Genomic DNA, 20,717 nt, shown 5'->3' on the forward strand with positions numbered 1-20,717 from the left:
AGTTATTCCATTTCCTAACTCCCCTTACTATAAATGAATATTTGCCCCAGTCTGTCCTCTTGAATTCCAATTTTATCTTCATATTTTATCTTCCTACTTTTATAAACCCCACTCAAACGTATTCGTCTTCTAATGTCCTTCCAAGCCATCTCTCCGCTGACAGCTCGGAACATACCACTTAGTCGAGCAGCTCGTCTTCTTTCTCCCAATTCTTCCCAGCCCAAACTTTGCAACATTTTTGTAACGCTACAAATCGAGCTGCTTTTCTTTGGATTGAATCAGGTAATCCTGGTGAGGGTCCCATACACTGGAACCATACTCTAGTTGGGGTCTTACCAGAGACTTATATGCACTCTCCTTTACATCCTTACTACAACCCCTAAACACCCTCATAACCATGTGCAGAGATCTGTACCCTTTATTTACAATCCCATTTATGTGATTACCCCAATGAAGATCTTTCCTTATATTAACACCTAGGTACTGACAATGATCCCCAAAAGAACCTTTCACCCCATCAACGCAGTAATTAAAACTGAGAGGATTTTTCCTATTTGTGAAACTCACAACCTGACTTTTAACCCAGTTTTCCTGACCCCATGCAACTCACAGCAGCGGTTCTTGAGAAACAAGTTATTCTCCAAACGTCAAAATAAAGTTATTTCCAGCCAAAATACACAGTTCAAAGCTGTTACTGGACTGTTACACAGAAAGATAAATCTGAGGACAAACCTAGCCAATATGAATCAAAGACACATTCTTACCAAGAAACAGCCTTCGGGAAGGTTATAATAGAGATATTTCTTGAGATTCACTTACCTTCGTTGCACCCCAGCCACTAACAATGCAGTCTTCTCCATGATAGCCAACATCTTGACGAAGAGACACTGGTTCTATTCCGATGTAATTTCTTGCAAAAGGTACGTTCAACTGAAAATAAATGGTCATGCAATTTATTGCTGTTTTGGACCAGTTGTCAGTCTATGGATTTTATCTGAGTAACAAGCAATGAGACAAATTCTAATGCTTATCAGTACATTGCCTTAATCTAGATACAAAAATAATTCAGAATTGTGGAAGGTATAAAATGGCAGGGAGGGATTCAGTTAGGTGGAAATATAACACGCAGCTTGCCCTCTGCCATTGACTCGGTCTTAATGGCAGGCTGTGTTGAAAGCCTAATATCATGAAGTTTGAAAAGAGGTGTAGTGAGTATGGAATGAACATTAGCATTTCCAATACTTAAGTGATATCAGTAGGAAAGAAACCTTAGAAGTTTAAATGACAAGTCAGGAATTAAAAACCGGAACAAGTAGAGCATTTTAAGTTTTTTTGCTAGTGGCTTTACGTCGCACCGACACAGTTATGTCTTATGGCGACGATGGGATAGGAAAGGCCTAGAAATGGGAAGAAAGCGGCCATGGACTGAATAAAGGTACACATTTGCCTGGTGTAAAAATGGGAAACCTTGGAAAACAATCTTCGGGGCTGCCGACAGTGGGATTCGAACCCACTATCTCTCGGATGCAAGCTTTTTTAAGTATTTAGGATCTGTATTCTCCTAGAATGCCGCTGCTAGCGGGACCTAGTGTTCATAGTGCATTAAGTCTTCTGGTATAGGCTAGAGCAATTTTGCTACTTTCATTGTCTTATCCTTGGCTTTGATAAAATGAAATTGACTGAGGTATGAGCGATGCTAGTAATGCATTCCTTATGCAGCCAGTCCCTGTTATGAATGGTGTAAAAATGTTGCTCAAAAGGTCGGTTGGTGCATGCATGTCAGTGGGCTTGGCAGACTGATATGTAAGCAACTTCTGGCTCGGGGAGGAAAGCAACGGGGAACTACATCACTCCTCATTTCCCTAGTGTCCCTCTTCAGTGATGCCTAGGCCATCTATGACAGCAGATGGCGGAGCTGTTGAGGATCCAACCAACATTCAGGCTGAATTCTGAACATACACCTTTTCCTAGAATGGTATTATAGTAAGTAAATTTGAATCAAGGTGTAGCAAGGCTAATATAGTGAGCTCGCAGTTGCGATCGACTATATTCTGTATGAAAGAAGTCAGAACTCGACGAAACTATTTTACATCGATTTGCTTTGGGATCGACTTTGTAGTACGGGAGTGAATGTTGGGTGGACTTAGGAGGTCTTATTCGTAATTTAGAAGAAACAGACATAAGGCAGTAAGAGTGATTACTAGTAAAAGCAGGTGGGAACAATGGCAGGAGGATAAACGAAATGAGAATATAATAGCTAAGTTAGGAATCATCACGTTGGATGAAGCTGTACGCAGAATCCAGCTCCGGTGGTGGAGTCGTGTAAAATTAATAGCCAATGATAGGCTACCCAGGAGATTAATGGACACGGCCTGGTCTGATCTGGTGATGCTGGTACCTTCCCGACCGACCGAACAGTCCACTTCCACAGGCGAACTCGACGCGCTTGCTTTCGAAGTTGCCCGTTGGTGCTCCGCAGTGTTCATACGGAGTAACGCTGGTGATGGTGATTCGTCCGTCGGAGGAAGACGTTAAGCCTTGAACAGATCCTTCGGTATTGTTCGACAGGAGCAGGCTATGTGCCGGCATCGAGTTTCACCCTCTCTCTTCCTACTGTCATACGTAGTAGAGTAATTAAGTTCGTGGACTGGCCGTCTAGCATCGGTGTGGTGCACTATAACGAAGTGTTGCACCACAGGATGTTGCCGTGGCAGTTGGTTCTTGCGCTGACGATATTTCCTGATCACTGCGCAGTCGATTTTGGTCCTCCAGAGTTGATTTAAGTATCTTCTTTTCGAAATTTAATCCTCCGATACAAATCTCCTGGCCTGAGAGACGGCGTCACTGTTTAGGGCCCGCCTCTCCCTTCAGGAGAGGAATGAAAACATTTAGTAGTAGGAGCTGTAGACTATCGGTGGATGCAGAGTGGGTCTCAGCCCACAAGAGGCCATGGCTAATCAGTGGTCCGACAGCTCTGCACTCCGATTGGCCAATCGAGGAGAGGATGGGCGGCCACGGCTCTACCGTGGCTCTACGCTTCTGTACTCGGGAGACGGAGAGGGGCTGGTACCCACCGTCGGCTATCCCGAGAATGATTTTCCGATGTTTTCCATTCTCCTGCACTAAGGCGAATCCCGGGACAGTTCGTAGTATAGGCCACATCCACCAACCCTCTCATCTTCTCCTCACATCTCCTTCTCCTATACAAATGTCCTGGACTGAAAGACGGTGTTACCATCTAACAGGTTCACGTGCCCCTTCAGGTGAGAAATGAAAACATTTTAGTAGTAGTAGGAATCTAGACGCTGAAGTACATTTAAATACACGGTGTGACAGAACATCTTAATTGGAGCTTAATATTGTCATCAGCTCCCGCTTGGAGCGCTGTGCCAGCATACAGCGAGCCACCTGGTGACGAATGAGCGTACTACTACAGTTTCAACGGTAAAGGATTCTTAAATTCAAACCCTCATTACTGTAGAAGTCTTCCTCGTGAACAGTCGAGATTTTCTTCTGAAGACGCAGAGCAAATTTCTCTGCGAAACGCAAAGAGTTTCACCTTGCTTTCTTGACACGGCACAAGCACATAAGCCCAACCATGTTAACGAGTACGGGCCGTGAAAGCAACAATGTTTACATTTAAACTGCGTCTGTTCGTGTCGAAAGACAAGTATAGGGTCAGTAATGTTCCTTCTGCGTGATAGCAAGCATTTGGAGTGTTATAAGTGTGTGTTAAATAATAATTATGCCGTTATGTTGCATTCTGGGTTGTAGATCGGGATATAATAAAATATCCGGCGTTAGGCATTCTTCAACCAGCCAAAACAAAATGATTTTATTGCTTGAGATATCGATTCCCGTTAAGGGCAAAGGGAATCCGGAGAGACTTTCAAGTTCAGAAATCGGTTCGCAATCTTTTAAAGGAAACAGACACATGCCAATGGCGAGTATTTTATTATAATTCAGTTCTGTGTGTAATTTCGTGCAAGTATTTTGAATTTAAAATAAACATTTTTTTCTAGTTGCTTTACGTCGCACCGACACAGATAGGTCTTATGGCGACGATGGAACAGGAAAGGCCTAGGAATAGGAAGGAAGCGACCGTGGCCTTAATTAAGGTACAGCCTGGTGTGAAAAATGGGAAACCACGGAAAACCATCTTCAGGGCTGCCGACAGTGGGGGTTCGAACTCACTATCTCCCGGATGCGAGCTCACAGCTGCGCGCTCCTAACCCCACGGCCAACTCGCCCGGTTTAAGATAAACAAGCTCCTTTGAAAGTGTTTTCCAATATTTCCAATATTTTCCAACATTTCTGTCAAATAAATAATAAAGACAGCTGGTGGACCTACCTGAAATTTATTGTTAGCTTGTAAGGGATTTTATCGAGACGGTGCATAGCAACATAGGGAAGGGGAACTTGTTATATCACACTAGTTCGGAGGTACCGTAAAACCACTTGCTTGTGGGCAAGGAGTGTACTTCTGAAAGGGAGAGTTCGTAGGTAGATAAATAATAAAATATCACATCAGCGTATAGAGATAAGGAAGTGGCCCGATGTTCATCTTACTGCCTCACAATCTCAAGGACGAGTTTGTTCTTTGGAGTTTTATAACATTTGTACGGTAGGATAAACTGTTTGCGACACCAGATTCAGCAGATTAAACAGTGCCACGCCTGACCTGTGGTTACCCTTAAAATACTGTTAAAACAGTGCATACTATCGAAATCTTCAGTTCTTGGGATCGTAAACGTATTCTGAAGTAGAATATTTTGTTCTTCTCTGAACCAGCCACTGTCCTTCATTTACTTTTTTCAGGGTATCAGCGGTATTGGGAAATGTCGATTATACGTTCTTGATCAGATATTTCGTAAATTTAAGCGCTTAAAATACAATACGTCCGCCTCTGTGGTGTAGTGGTTAGTGTGATTATCTGCCACCCCCGGAGGCCCGGGTTCAATTCCCGGCTTTGCCACGAAATTTGAAAAGTGGTAGGAGGGCTGGAACCGGGTCCACTCAGCCTCGGGAGGTCAACTGAGTAGAGATGGGTTCTATTCCCACCTCAGCCATCCTGGAAGTGGTTTTCCGTGGTTTCCCAATTCTCCTCCAGGCAAATGCCGGGATGGTACCTAACTTAAGGCCACGACCGCTTCCTTCCCTCTTCCTTGTCTATCTTTTCCAATCTTCCCATCCCCCACCAAGGCCCCTGTTCAGCATAACAGGTGTTGCCACCTGGGAGAGGTACTGGTCATTCTCCACAGTTGTATCCCCCGACCCAATGTATCACGCTCCAGGACACTGCCCTTGAGGCGATAGAGGTGGGATCCCTCGCTGAGTCCGAGGTAAAAGCCAACCCTGGAGGGTAAACAGATTAAGAAAAAAAAAACATAATACAGTACAATATAGTGTTTGGTTAAATACAAGAACAGCTGGCACTGGAATGTGGTATAATTACTTGCTGTCGCTCGCTGTAGACTGCAGTGGTGGCGCGGTTTAAGATCGAGGCCATCAGTTGTTCTACTTGTTCTTGTTACATTTAACCGTGATAGACAATGATGGACCAGAATGCTGTGCATCAAAACTAAGACTTTCATCCTCACGCATGAATATCTTTACTTATCATCACTCAAGGTAGTTAGAGTAAAGCCCGGTTCACACTAGATGTGCCGAGCCGTTCTGAGCAAGACTGATCAAAAATCGCTTATATGTAATTCAATGGAATCGTTCTCACTTCATGTTCCGAGCCGTGCAAGGAAAGATCAACTGATCATCTCATCGGTCTCCATCCGATCTGAGACCGGGACGGCTCGGCTGGGATCGTCAATGATCGTCTAGTGGGAACGCGTGAAGGGCCAAGGGCGAAGAATCAACAGGCTGCCACTCCTCACTTGTGCGATAACCATGGAATTGAGTGCGCGCGTGAGTATCAAGAACTGTATGATTTATCGCACAAAAAATACAGCGACATGAACCACACGTTGAAGCTGTGGTCCGAAATCTCCGAGAAAGTTGGACAAACTGGTAGAATTTTTATTCATCGTCAACTAACTCCGGAAATAAGGTGAAAAATTCTACTTCTCCTTTTCACTTTGTCAGCATTTGATTCACCCGGAACCTGCAACTGGGCCTATTCTCCTCTTCTTCGTCCAAAATCAGAGCAATTTTAATTAATGATTTGATTGAAAAAGGCATTTTAATTTTTGGCACTGCTGTTTACTAGCGGACCTACTGGGATAGTTCTGTTCGTGAAGTTGATTTGGGCTCGTTATTTCACCCAGAGACCTACTGGGATAGACTGAACAGAACAGGGAGACCGAGCGTGGATCGGCTCGACCGCGGAACGTATAGTGTGAATCGGCCTGGATCGATCCACGCCCGGATCATGACTTGCTCAGAACGGCTCGGCACATCTAGTGTGAACCGGGCTTTAAGAGGTAGGGATCACGCGCAGGTCTCCCCACCACGCTTGGCCGTCGATGACGTCACGTGAACCCTCAGCGCCTTGTCCTCTATATGAGGTAGACTAATACACAGCTGTAAGCTATTCTGTTTTAGCTACAAGTTAGAGATAACTTCATTGATATTTTAACATCACCTAAGACAATGCATTCCACTTCACTATTACAGTAGAGTAATAATAGGAAATACAGTGTGAATCCAGCAGCGTTTCAGAAGTATTTCGATCAGTATAAAAGGATGTAAGAATGCTAAGACTGTGATAGCAGTGGAATGGCCATTCCATATGTTCATGTTCTCAACACCTATGACAACAATAACAGACTCGAACATAAAGCTTGATGACTGAAAGAAATACGTCCGTTGTTACAAGCAGTATTGGGAAACTATATACACTGTCAACAACACAAACAGCAAATGTTCGGAAACTGTCCACAATACAAACAGTACAGTAAATGATTTCCTGCAAGTGCCAAGAAATGACAAATTCCACGTTAATATTACATAGGCCATATTAATGAGTCTGTATATTAACATTCTTAGCACTGCTTTCATATACAACATAATAAATTGCCTTTCATAAAAACATAACGGGTATGTTATACACAAAGAATAATGCTGATATTAAAAAAAAGAATATCAAACACACTTATCCATAGCATCAGTGGAATTTATTTGCTTTTCTTCTTTCTTTATCGGTGTTGTATTAACAGAAACCCGGTCTCTTCAATGTCTTACTTTTTTTAAAGCGTCCATTCGAATAAAAGAACGGCTTCTCACGAAGCAACTTGCAAGCTCATAAATTTCGGAGAATTTCTTTTTCAGGATATCCGTAAGGTTTGTGATGATGTTAGAACCCTCTTTCAGTTCTTTCCCGTGGTAAAATTGAAACTACCGAGCTCGATAGCTGTAGTCGCTTGAGTGCGGCCAGTATCCGGTATTCGGGAGATTGGCTTCGAACACTGTCGGCAGCCCTGAAGATGGTTTTCCGTGGTTTCCCATTTTCACACCAAGCAAATGCTGGGGCTGTAACTTAATTAAGGCCACGGGCGCTTCCTTCCCACTCCTAGCCCTTTCCTGTCCCATCGTCGCCGTAAGACCTATCTGTGTCGGTGCGACGTAAAGCAACTTGCAAAAAAAAAAAAAAAAAAAAAAAAAAAAGAAGACTATTTTTGAAATTTAATTTCCACCCCTTGTAGTTTGACCTGTTTTCTCTCCGTAATTACTTTCTATATCGAGGTGGTTCTTCTTTATCCTAAAAGCTATATAGCCAGTGAAGTCTTCAAGCAGCTCCTTGGTTTCACGACTCCCCTCGAGCTGTTTTACTAGATCTTCAAGGGCTTTAACGAACCCTTGCTCATCCTCCGATATAAAATAGGATGTTGTGGGCTCAACGCTGGCCTTAGACTGGCACACGATATCCGAGTTTTGATCGAGTTCATCAGTACATATTTGGGCGTAATATTTCATAATCTTCCGGAGAACAGTTGGAATTTCTTATCGCCTGGGAAGCATTGAGGATAAAAGCAACGATTTCACCTTTCGCGTCACAGCTGTCGGAAGAGGATCGTCATAAAGCCTTCCGAACCCTCGAAGCTGAGAAAGATAACTTTCGATAATGTCTTGATTACTTCTGTCACCATTTATTTACGTCAGTGGTTTTAGGAAATACATGAAAGTGTATGTTTCGTTCCTTCGCGTGCCTGCTATGATTTGTGCAGCCTGCAATGACATGACAAAGCATACTGAAAAGTGTACACTATTACTGCTTTTTACGTTTTATCTCATAAAATAAACACACACGGTTTCTTATACACCATAGATATGTTACTATCGTGTACTATTAGCACCTAGCTTCTGCGTGCACAGCGATTCTTACTCAAACTACCTCTACCTCACTCAGACAGTGTTGCCAACTGTACATCCTAAAATATCGCTAAATTCGTTGATAAAAGTCTCTAAAAATAGCCACATTTTTGTCAAAGTCGCTAAGAAAAGTCGCTAACATAAAATTACCAGTAAACATGAATAAAATGGACATACGTATGCAGAAAAAATATTCCATCTTCATCGTCTTCCATTTCCTCCTCAGCAAACGATGTAGCCTGTGAAGTGGAAGGTTGCTGAGTTGTTGATGGAGCAGGTAATAGTTCAGCCTTGTTGAATAAGCATTTTTAGTTCCTATCTTCCTGACGACCTTCTCTGGAATTTTGTTGGAATGGCAGGTTTTTCCCGGGCACATAAGCGCATTCCTGATGTGCAAGATGGTAATAGTTCAGCCTTGTTGAATAAGCATTTTTAGTTCCTATCTTCCTGACGACCTTCTCTGGAATTTTGTTGGAATGGCAGGTTTTTCCCGGGCACATAAGCGCATTCCTGATGTGCATGATGGATGCTGCTGTTTCGACTTTCATTCTGTTTCTCAATTTAGATTTCACAATACCAAGTTTACTAAAGAGCCTTTCTACTTCAGCATTTGAATGCGGGAGAGCCAAAATTTGCATAGCAAAAGTAGCTAGTTCCCTGAAGGGATTTTGTCTTGCCGAATCACTATACTGTAACACCTCTATCCAGAAATCTGTGGTATGTGAAACTTGACTCCATTTTATTGCGTTTAAATTACGCCACTGATTCTTAATGTGATCTATATCTGAGATACTACAACCCATATCTTCCGCTAACTCAAATATTGGGTTTTTGACAACATTCAGACAGTTTTTAATAGAAAGGAGAGCCATTTTCCTTAGGTTTTGAAAATTCTTCGGTAGCCTATTTTTTAGTTCTGTAATTAGCTTTTTCGTGAAGTTAATACCGCGGCCCCTAACCACTTCTACCTTTTCTACTGATATAGTTTCCGCCAGTTTTTCGAACTCGTCACCCAGATAGGGTTTGGGGTCCACGTAGCTATCAATCACATTTGATGGAGAAAACATATCAAATCGAGCAGTTGGGTTTAGGATTTTCCTTCCTAAAAACTGTATACGATTCGTGAGATCATCAAGTAAACGAGTGGGGTCTGCATTTTCAGATTCAAATACTTTAATTGCTTTTTGGACCTCATGCAGAATACTTTTTAGGTACCAAGTCATGAACAGTCTGTTTGATAAATCAGAGTACATTTGGAATAATATCTCTGAAGTATAACTCTTTTCTTGTGTCCTTCCTACATCGAAGTGTAATTTGACCTCATCCCACTGTTCAACAATTCGCCGAACAGCAGGTTCAATGGATAACCATTTTGTTTCACAAACTTTTAGAAATTTGAGAGACTCTCCACTATTTATTGCATTGTAAATTTGCTTTTAAATGCCCTGTCTCTTGCTGAAATGAGCAAACCAAAGGTAACTTTCACGGACAATGAAGTCAGCATTACGCGGCAAAGTGTCTTCCGTGGCATGAGAAACAGCCAGCTGTATGGAATGACACACGCACCTAATCATTTTCAAATGAGGAATATTAAACTCTTTTTCATAAGTTCATATACCCCATTGTTCAGCCCAGTGTTCACGGAAGCGTTGTCTACACCTATACCTAACAAATTAGCAGGCTTCAGTTGCTCTAAGAATATTCCTGGTGCTGTGCCATTTAGTAAGTCTAGCAAACCTAAAAATCTTGATACTATCCTTTTCATACTGGCGCTGAAGTAACGAATTATGACACCCAACAAGTTGGTAACGGATATATCTGTCTCCTCATCTATTATTAAACTGTAACCCTGATCGCCAATATCAGAAACCATGTCCTCAACAAAATGTGGTGCTAGTACATGTTTTATTACTTCAGTATATTTTGTTCTGTGTAAACGGAGATCTGCTGGTTTAGAACTATCGCCAAAATTTTTAACACACAGTTCTGACAAAGTGATCTACAGTCAACAATGAGCAGTTGTGATCTGTGTTTTTTCTTGAAGTCATTCATGTTTTTTTAGGTGTATTTACGCAAATTTACACGTGCGATTTCAAATATTCATTTTCGTATTTTCTTGTTTGTGAACTGTGTTTTTATTTTTTGCTCAACACCATGGGTAAGCCAAAGTATCAGGAAAACTACTGTGAAGACTGGAAACATCAGTTTAAATGGTTATACCGGTAGATTCTGGTAAGTCCAAAGCCTACTGCATCTACTGTAAAACAGAATTGTATGCTAAATATAATGATTTAAAGAAACATTCTAAAACTTAGTAACATAAAATGCGATCAGGGCCGTTTACCTCACCACTGCAGAAAAAAATACCGTTTGCAAAAGTAAACATAAGTACTGCTAGGAATGAAGGAAGTTTGGCATTGTTTATTGCGTCATACTGATAGGTGCGAAGAGACCAATTCATTTTCTTAGCGCGCGCGCCTAAATCACCTCCGTCCGCTGTGTAATGTTACGCGTAACTAAGAGGCAAAAAAAAAAAAAAAAAAAAAAAAAAAAAAAAAAAAAAAAAAAAAAAAATCGAATGACTGACTAATCTACTGCGTTAATACTGTATTAACGCTGTCTGTGCAACTCCCAGCGCCTACACATGATGTCATCCAGCAGATAAGAAGAGGAATTGCCGAAGGATGTCATAATGTGATTATAAAATCACATGAAATGATATACAAGGAAGTTCAGATTGAAAAATAACCGGTCATAAACATTCACGTATTGAACTGCAGTTTATTCCGTTAAATTGATGATAATTTTATTAAACTATGAAATTCACCAGTTTTCCCTCTAAAGTGCTTGAATAATCCCCAGAAAAGTCCCTAATCGGAAAAATAAAATTTTGTCGCTAACAAGGTTCCCGAATTCCCTAGATTTAGCGAATTGTCGCTGAAGTTGGCAACAATGCACTCAGAGCAGAGTCAACGCGAGGGTCCTGCGTGACGTCACAGCTCTGCTTTGCCACTGCGCACCTCTCTCGTGATCCCTACCTTGTATTCTACGTACCTTGATCATCACTGAACATATAGTACACGCCGTATGAACCTAACAGAACACCATATTGACCACTTGATCAGCTATCATATTGAGAACTAGTGAACAATAAGGCAGCCTTTCCCGCCACCAAAAAGTGATAGGGATAATTTTAATTGAAAATATTTTCTGTTCATTCGCTATGGAGAACGAAAGCACGCGGGCATATCGTTACATAATAATAATAATAATAATAATAATAATAATAATAATAATAATAATAATAATAATAATAATAATAATAATAATAATAATAATAATAATTGTAAGGGAGGTACACCCCAACGCCGCGCATTTAAATCCAGCGCCTAAAAGAACTCCTCTACTGGTGAAACAGTGAAATTGAAACTATACCTACTTAGAACTTTAATCAGAAGATGTCACCACTAAAATCTGATGTAATTTTGTTATAGTGAACTTTCTTCAACTGACTGTATTTCTACTTGTTTTGTTTGCCATTCATCAAGAAGTTTGGACTTTCCTCCACAGATGTTACTACTAAAAACTATGATCATGCACCCTGGTGCGAATTGAAAGAACTTTTGATTTAAAGAAGTTTTGTATACATAGGTTTTTTTATACTAATTGATGTTCATTTATTTTTGGGTTGGCAATATTTATCTTTTCTTTCCGCCAGTTTTGAATCCAACCAATCAATAATTTCTGTAATTAATTTTCTACCAATCACAGTCTTCTTCTTCTTCTTCTTAGATTTTGAGTGTAACCTTTAAATTAAACAATAAAATGAGAGGGTGTGGCTAGTTTAATCTTGAATGGTCTCGAAGTTTCCCCGAGGGCTTATAAACTGCGGATTTTCAAGTCGCTTGGCCATTTGATCGTCATCTTACTAGTGTGTGTGACAAAGCAGGAGGCGGGAGGCCTCTTTCATCAGGCAGCAGAACTTCGACAAGGTAATGGTCACATAACATCTTTCTTTCTTGCTATCTCCGCAGTTTAAACCCTAGGGAAAGGTCCGAATTAACTACTATGTAACCACTCTTCTAAAAATGTAATTTCTGCCGGCTAATGTAATAACTTCATAAACTCTTTAACTGTAAATCGGGGATAGAGAGTGAAGTACCCTCTCGAGCTCCCCTTCATCTTGGTTTGAGGTGCCACGTTTTTGTTTCTCCAATGTATTAAAGTTATTTCCATGCGTGCTACCTCAGTAGTTTGGGAATATCCCCTGTTTCGTCGGCCAAGCGCCCTATAGGTCTTAAATTCTTTTGGAGCTCAGTCTTCGACTCCATTCAAATTGTACTCGGGCCGTTTATTATTATTATTATTATTATTATTATTATTATTATTATTATTATTATTATTATTATTATTATTTTGCTAGTTGCTTTAGGTCGCACCGACACAGATAGGTCTTGTGGCGACGATGGGACAGAAAAGGGCTAGGAGTGGGAAGGACGCGGCCGTGGCCAGCATTTCCCTGGTGTAAAAATGGGAAACCACGGAAAACCATTTTCATGGCTGCCGACAGTGGGGTTCGAACCTACTATCTCCCGAATACTGGATACTGGCCGCACTTAAGCGACTGCAGCTATCGAGCTCGGTAGGCCGTTTATTTAACCTGTTCTTTTTCACTAAGGCCCTGTAGGTTGGGTACTAGATACCTCTGTGTAATAAGATTTCTGTTTGTAAATAGTGCCTTGTAAGGCCAGAGATTATTAGAGTTTCATGCTCTGTTGCCTTGAGTAGGCTTGGAAACTGAGAGCACGTTACCTTTTTTTCAAGTCTTGTAAAAGTGCCTCAGGGAGACCTGATATTGTAATTTAGGGAGCAAGCGCTCCATGTATTAGGGGATTTCTTCCCTTGAGTAAATTTGTGTTCCTTGTAAATTTGAGCGTGTAGTTCAGGAATTGTAAAGTTAGGGGCTTAAAGCCCAAGGTGTTAAGGTTCGGAATCTTGGATTTTTACCAATCTTGTTTAACGTTTGCTACTTGTAAAAATTGTCAAATTTTGATGTCTGAAAATATAACCTTCAGTTTAAGTTTTAAATTCAATTCTTGACATTGTAGTTAGACCCATTCATCCCGGCACCTTCTTTCACCTCTGCGATCCACGATAAACCACGGAATAATAATAATAATAATAATAATAATAATAATAATAATAATAATAATAATAATAATAATAATAATAATAATAATAATAATAATAATAACAACAACAACAACAATAATAATAATAATTTGATGTATTGGTAGCTCCCTCTGTGGATAAGTGATAGAGTGTCAACCTCCGGATCCCAAGATAGAGGAAGTCGGATTTTTGAAGAGCGGACAAAAATCCATCGACACTCAATGTCGTTCGATGTGGGTATGTAAAAGATCTCTGGTGACACATTTGGTGTTTACCTTAAAAGTCAGTAACGGACATAGTTCGACTCATTGGCTGAATGTTCAGCGTACTGGCCTTCGGTTCAGAAGGTCCCGGGTTCGATTCCCGGCCCAGTTGGGGATTTTAACCTTCATTGGTTAATTCCAGTGGCTCGGGGGCTGGGTATTTGTGCTGTCCCCAACATCATTGCAACTCGCACACAACACATAACACTAACCTCCACCAGTTACCAATACATGGCAGATGCCGCCCACCCTCATCGGAGGGTCTGCCTTGCAAGGGCTGCACACGGCTAGAAATAGTCATACGAAATTATAATTATTATAACAGCCATAAACGCTCAAGAGAGATTTGGTTTACTCTGCCTGCCATCTGGCAGACCTAGAGTAAAACAGAACGTCGAAACTGATGAGCAAGCAGCCAGATGGCGTCAAATTAAAATGCTTGCACACGGTAGCTGAGGCGATAACATTATTATTATTATTATTATTATTATTATTATTATTATTATTATTATTATTATTATTATTATTATTATTATTATTATTATTATTATTATTATTATTATTATTATTATACATACATACATTATACATTATCATTATAGACTGTTATACCTTTCAGCGTTCAGTCTGCAAGCCTCTGAGAATTTACTAAACGTCGCCACAATCCTCGATTTGCAACAAGTGTTGTAGCCTCATTTAGTTCTATACCTCTTATCTTTAAATCGTTAGAAACCGAGTCTAACCATCGTTTTCTTGGTCTCCCTCTACTTCTCTTACCCTCCATAGCAGAGTCCATTATTCTCCAAGGTAACCTATCCTCCTCCATTCGCCTCACATGACCCCACCACCGAAGCCGGTTTATGCGAACAGCTTCATCCATCGAGTTCATTCTTAAATTAGCCTTTATCTCCTCATTCCGAGTACCCTCCTGCCATTGTTCCCACATGTATGTGCCAGCAATCATTCTTGCTACTTTCATGTGTGTTACTACTAACTTATGAATAAGATATCCTGAGTAAACCCAGCTTTCGCTCCCGTAAAACAAAGTTGGTCTGAAAACAGACCGATGTAAAGATAGTTTCGTCTGGGAACTGACTTCCTTCTTACAGAATACTGCTGATCGCAACTGCCAGCTCAATGCATTAGCTTTACTGCACCTTGATTCAATCTCACTTACTATATTACCATCCTGGTAGAACAAACAACCTAAATACTTGAAATTATCGACCTGTTCTAGCTTTGTATCACCAATATGACATTCAATTCTGTTGAATTTCTTACCTACTGACATCAATTTCGTCTTCGAAAGGCTAATTTTCATTCCATACTCATTGCACTTATTTTCAGGTTCCAAGATATTAGACTGCAGGCTTTCGGCACAATCTGCCATTAAGACCAACTCGTCAGCATAGGCCAGACTGCTTACTACATTTCCACCTGACTGAATTCCTCCCTGCCAGTTTATACCTTTCAGCAAAGGTGAAAGATTACAGCCTTGTCTAACTCCTGCAAGTACCCTGAACCAAGAACTCATTCTACCATCGATTCTCACTGAAGCCCAATTGTCAACATAAATACCTTTGATTAATTTTAATAATCTACCTTTAATTCCATAGTCCCCCAGTGTGGTGAACATCTTTTCCCTCGGTACCCTGTCAAATGCTTTCTATAGATCTACGAAACATAAACACAACTGCCTATTCCTTTCGTAGCATTTTTCAATTACTTGGCGCATACTGAAAATCTGATCCTGACAGCCTCTCTGTCGTCTGAAACCACACTGGTTTTCATCCAACTTCCTCTCAACGACTGATCGCACCCTCCCTTCCAAGATGCCAGTGAATACTTTGCCTGGTATACTAATCAATGAGATACCTCGATAGTTGTTGCGATCCTTCCTGTTCCCTTGCTTATAGATAGGAGTAATTACTGCTTTTGTCCAATCTGAAGGTACCTTACCAACACTCCACGCTAATTTTACTATTCTATGAAGCCATTTCATCCCTGCCTTCCCACTATACTTCACCATTTCAGGTCTAATTTCATCTATTCCTGCTGCCTTATGACAATGGAGTTTATTTACTATCCTTTCCACTTCCTCAAGCATAATTTCACCAACATCATTTTCCTCCTCCCCATGAGCTTGGATATTTGCAACACCACCATGATGATTTCCTTTTACATTGAGAAGATGTTAAAAATACTCCCTCCACCTCTCCAGTGATTCCCTGGGATCTATTATGAGTTCACCTGTATTACTCAAAACACTGTTCATTTCCTTTTTCCCTCCCTTCCTAAGATACTTTATTACTGTCCAGAAAGGTTTCCCTGCTGCTTGACCTAGCCTTTCCAGGTTATTACCAAAATCTTCCCATGACTTCTTTTTGGATTCAACAACTATTTGTTTCGCTCTGTTTCTTTCATCTACGTACAAATCCCTGTCTGCCTCGGCCCTTGTTTGGAGCCATTTCTGATAAGCCTTCTCTTTACGTTTACAGGCTGTTCTCACTTCATCATTCCACCAAGATGTTCGCCTTTTCCCATCTTTACACACAGTTGTTCCTAGGCATTCCCTTGCTGTTTCTACTACAGCATCCCTGTATGCCACCCATTCACTTTCTATATCCTGAACCTGCTTACTGTCTACCGTTCGAAACTTCTCACTAATCATATCCATGTACTTCTGTCTAATTTATTCGTCCTGGAGAATTACAGATTTCACTTTCTCTACCCTAGGCCTAGAGATACTTACTTCACTACAGATCAGATGGTGGTCTGTATCATCGAAAAATCCGCGAAAAACTCGTACATTCCTAATATATTTCCTGAATTTAAAGTCTGTTAAGATATAGTCCATTATGGATCTGGTACCCCTGGCCTCCCATGTGTAGCGGTGAATAGCCTTATGCTTGAAGAATGTATTCGTAACAGCTAAACCCATACTAGCACAGAAGGCCAGCAAACGCTTCCCATTCCTATTAGCTTCCATATCTTCCCCATATTCACCAATCACCCTTTCGTATCCTTCAGTTCTATTCTCAACTCTGGCATTGAAATCGCCCATTAGCACTATTCTATCCTTGCTGTTGACCCTGACCACGATGTCACTCAATGCTTCATAAAACTTGTCAACTTCATCCTCATCTGCACCCTCACATGGTGAATACACGGACACACTTCTTGTCCTAATTCCTCCCACTGACAAATCTACCCACATCATTCGCTCATTTACGTGCCTAACAGAAACTATGTTGCGTGCAATGGTATTCCTGATAAAGAGCCCTACCCCAGACTCTGCCCTTCCCTTTCTAACACCCGTCAAGTACACTTTATAATCTCCTATATCTTCCTCATTAGCTCCCCTTACCCGAATATCACTTACTCCTAGCACATCCAGATGCATCCTCTTTGGTGACTCAGCCAGTTCTATCTTTTTTCCATAAGCCTCATTAGGATATTGATAGCTCCCCATCGAATTCCATTTCGTTCGCCAAGTTGTTTCCAAGGAGTCCCTCGCCTGTCAAATGGGAGTGGGACTCCATTACTCCCATAGGTCCGAGGCTTGCTTAAAGTGTTCTGAGCTCGGTAAATTCATGAAGCAGGATGCTACCCTACTGGCACATAGTCCAAGTGAGGATCTCTCCTCTAACGGGTTATGGACCACCGGTGAATTGTATAGTCCTAGCCGCCTGAGCACAAGGAGGGCCACGACTCAAATATGTCCGAGATGCTCACTCCCATTCCATAGCAACTGGTATCCCGACTCTCAGGACCACTTTCTAGGCCACTCAGCCGTTGCCCATGGTTCACGAACTAGGACGTGACTACAGTAACCCATTATTATTATTATTATTATTATTATTATTATTATTATTATTATTATTATTATTATTATTATTATTATTATTATTATTTTATTTTTTACAACTTGCTTTACGTCGTAGCGATACAGATAGGTCTTATCGCGACGATGGAATAGGAAAGGGACTCAGAGTTTGGAAGGTGGGAAAGAAGACAGAAAGATCTTTATCGACGTTTTGCGGAAACATATATTAGCATGATGGTAGGAAGGGAGAAATTACACTGATTAGGGCATGTCTGGAGTCAGAGGAAACTTCCCTAAAACAAGTAGGCTACTCAACTTTCAGCCATCTGGAAAACGACCCAAGAGAATGTTCAAGAACGACCTGGGAAGATCGAGTGACGGCGTTGCTGTAACAGGCGAGCCCAGCCGCTACTGTGACGAATGCAATACTACTACTAAATGTTTTCATTCCTCCCCTGCGGGGAGAGGTAGGCCTTCTAAACGACAACGCCGTTTCTCAGTCCAGGACATTTGTATCGGAGATGTGCGGAGAATGTGAGAGTGTTGGCGGCCGTGGCCTATACTGGGAACTTTCGCCTTAGTGTAGGAGAATGGTAAACCACGGAAAACCATCTCAGGACAACCGACGGTGGGTACCAGCCCATCTCCATCTCCCGAATACAGAGGGGTAGAGCCACGGTACAACCGTACTGATTTGTGGGCCGAGACCCACTCTCCATCCGCCGACTGATGGGTCTAACATCTGTGGTAAATACGTGCGACTGTCTCTGCCAAGATTTGTGACTTTTATCTTCTAGCATGGGCCTTACTGGTCTGTGAATAATAATAATAATAATAATAATAATAATAATAATAATAATAATAATAATAATAAGAAGAAGAAGAAGAAGAAGAAGAAGAATAAAAAGATATGGCCTCAGATATCGACTTACAGTCCTTCTGAAGTGGTGACATCCAGGCGGCGATCCGAATGTGCTGCTATCTAGCAACAAAATTGGAATTCTCCTGAACTATTACTGTGTCTGAGCTAATTTAATTATATTGTGTGACACCGCGTGCGCCACCAGAGATCTGTATCTTCCCAGCAATTATGACATGGACAGTGAAGATTTTTTATTACACTTCAGAATACGACTAACGTCAGGTGGGACTGAATCTGTTATCATGGGGTAAAGATTCGGACTCTACCCGTGATGCACCGGTGATTGCAGATAAAGACAGGAAATGTTGATTAATCGTGTACCTGGTAATTACTGGGCGAAATAATATCTTACCTTTAGCAGGGCAATATCAGCCTGGAAGTGGTAATCTGCGTTCATTTTATTCTGCTTCTTTTCATGAAAATATGCCTTTAATACGTTCCGACGAGGTACCCCCAACCGTTCAGAGGTACAGACAAGACCCGCCTCTATCTCCAAATGCTTCCAACGCTCCCTGTAAACATGACACAACATCCTGAAAAAAGCGAGTACATACATACATACATACATACATACATACATACATACATACATACATACATACATACATACATACATACATACATACATACATACATACATACATACATACATACATACATACATACATACATACATACATACATACTGAATCCGGTTTGAGACTCACTGGAAGGCAGTCAGATTCAGGAGATGGATAATAAAAATAGAGAAATTATAACATCTATTTTAATCTTCAAATAATCTAATCTCTAGCTTTAGATGATGATGATGATGGGAATGATTGCTATCAATTAAAATATTTTAAAAAAATATATTTTACAGTGGAAATATTCATTGCACATTTCCTAACTTAGGTTAGATTTTATTTTATGTTATTAAAATATATTCTAGATTCAAATCGATCTTGAATTCTTTATTAGACACATTGCTTGTTAGAAGTATCCTAATCTAAATCAGACTCTTATTTACTGTTACTGGCTGAATCCTACCCATGCTACATCAATGCTGCGTGCCTGGGGAGATTAAGGCGACACTCCTGAGATAAAAATATATTTTGATCTAATCCATGGATTTTCACGAAACTTTGTGAAAATGTCACCTACATAAAAGTGGAGATATCACGAATATTTCTTTCATATACAATAAATAGTTTCCCAAAATATATTTTTTGAAATATGTAATTCTATTTTTCATGAAATTTAATTAATGTAAATTCGTAATTAGGTAGATAATACTTATTTTAAAAGCACTACGTACAGGTTTTTCTATACATAACATATATAAGGAGATATATCGTAGTAAAGTTTGTGTAAGTTTTACGTTCTAAAATTTTGGACTTAAACATCCCTACTACTTGAAAAAATTCTGCAATCAAAAATTCCATACGCAGGTTTTTAAATATAGCTGTGATACATATACCATATAAATTTTCTTACATTTGGCAGAATATTATGGGAGAAAAATGGGATTTAAATATAAAATTACAACTGGCAAACATATCATAATTACAGTGATAAATTGTTTTAATTCAGTGGAATAACTTTGTGACAAGAAAAAATCTCAATCCTTTCAATTTTTAGCCATTTAAAAAATTTCACCAAATTGACCAAAATATCAATTTTTATCTCCGGAGTGTCGCCTTAAGTGATACATGATTTGACCTAGTATAAGTACTATTTCCTTACTAAATTCGCAGCAATAGACCAAGTATGATCGGTATTCATATCTAATTAAATAGAACACTACACAATAATCACAACTTTTACCTCGATTCAAACCATGTCGTCTCAACACGACACAGTATTTATCCAATATCATCAGGAGTATAATTTAAGGATGCAGCACATTTCCACAGGACAATCAAGATGATGAACGTAATATCACACAATTCCATCGAAACTCGACTTAGAATCATGAGAAATGCAAAATGAGATCGAATGCCGTACGATAACAGCATCCAAGTGAAAGTGTATTGTAATGCCATTCAAATTTTCACACTGTATTTATAGGATAAAATGAGCTTATATATTACCAGCTGTTACCCGTGGCTTCGTTAGCGTGGATTTCGTAATTTGATAAATGGTAATCGTTCCCTGATACTGCACTAAGACATTTTCTGAAAATCCTTTAAAGTATAAAAACTCACCGAAAAATTTAGTTTCATTTACCCCA

General features: G+C 40.3%; 1 protein-coding gene across 1 annotated transcript in view; it reads right to left on the reverse strand.

Annotated features, from left to right (window-relative positions):
- Positions 1 to 20,717, reverse strand: part of LOC136863039 (trypsin) — a 70,925-nt gene that overhangs the window by 31,724 nt on the left and 18,484 nt on the right. Inside the window, exons 4-5 of the mRNA XM_067139361.2 lie at positions 18,858 to 19,017; positions 820 to 930 (exon numbers count right to left, since the gene is read on the reverse strand). Of these exons, the coding sequence (XP_066995462.2) occupies positions 820 to 930; positions 18,858 to 19,017 (271 nt within the window). The remainder of the gene's footprint in view (positions 1 to 819; positions 931 to 18,857; positions 19,018 to 20,717) is intronic.

Source organism: Anabrus simplex, chromosome 1 (genome assembly GCF_040414725.1).
Source record: "Anabrus simplex isolate iqAnaSimp1 chromosome 1, ASM4041472v1, whole genome shotgun sequence".
Classification (NCBI taxonomy): Eukaryota; Metazoa; Arthropoda; class Insecta; order Orthoptera; family Tettigoniidae; genus Anabrus; species Anabrus simplex.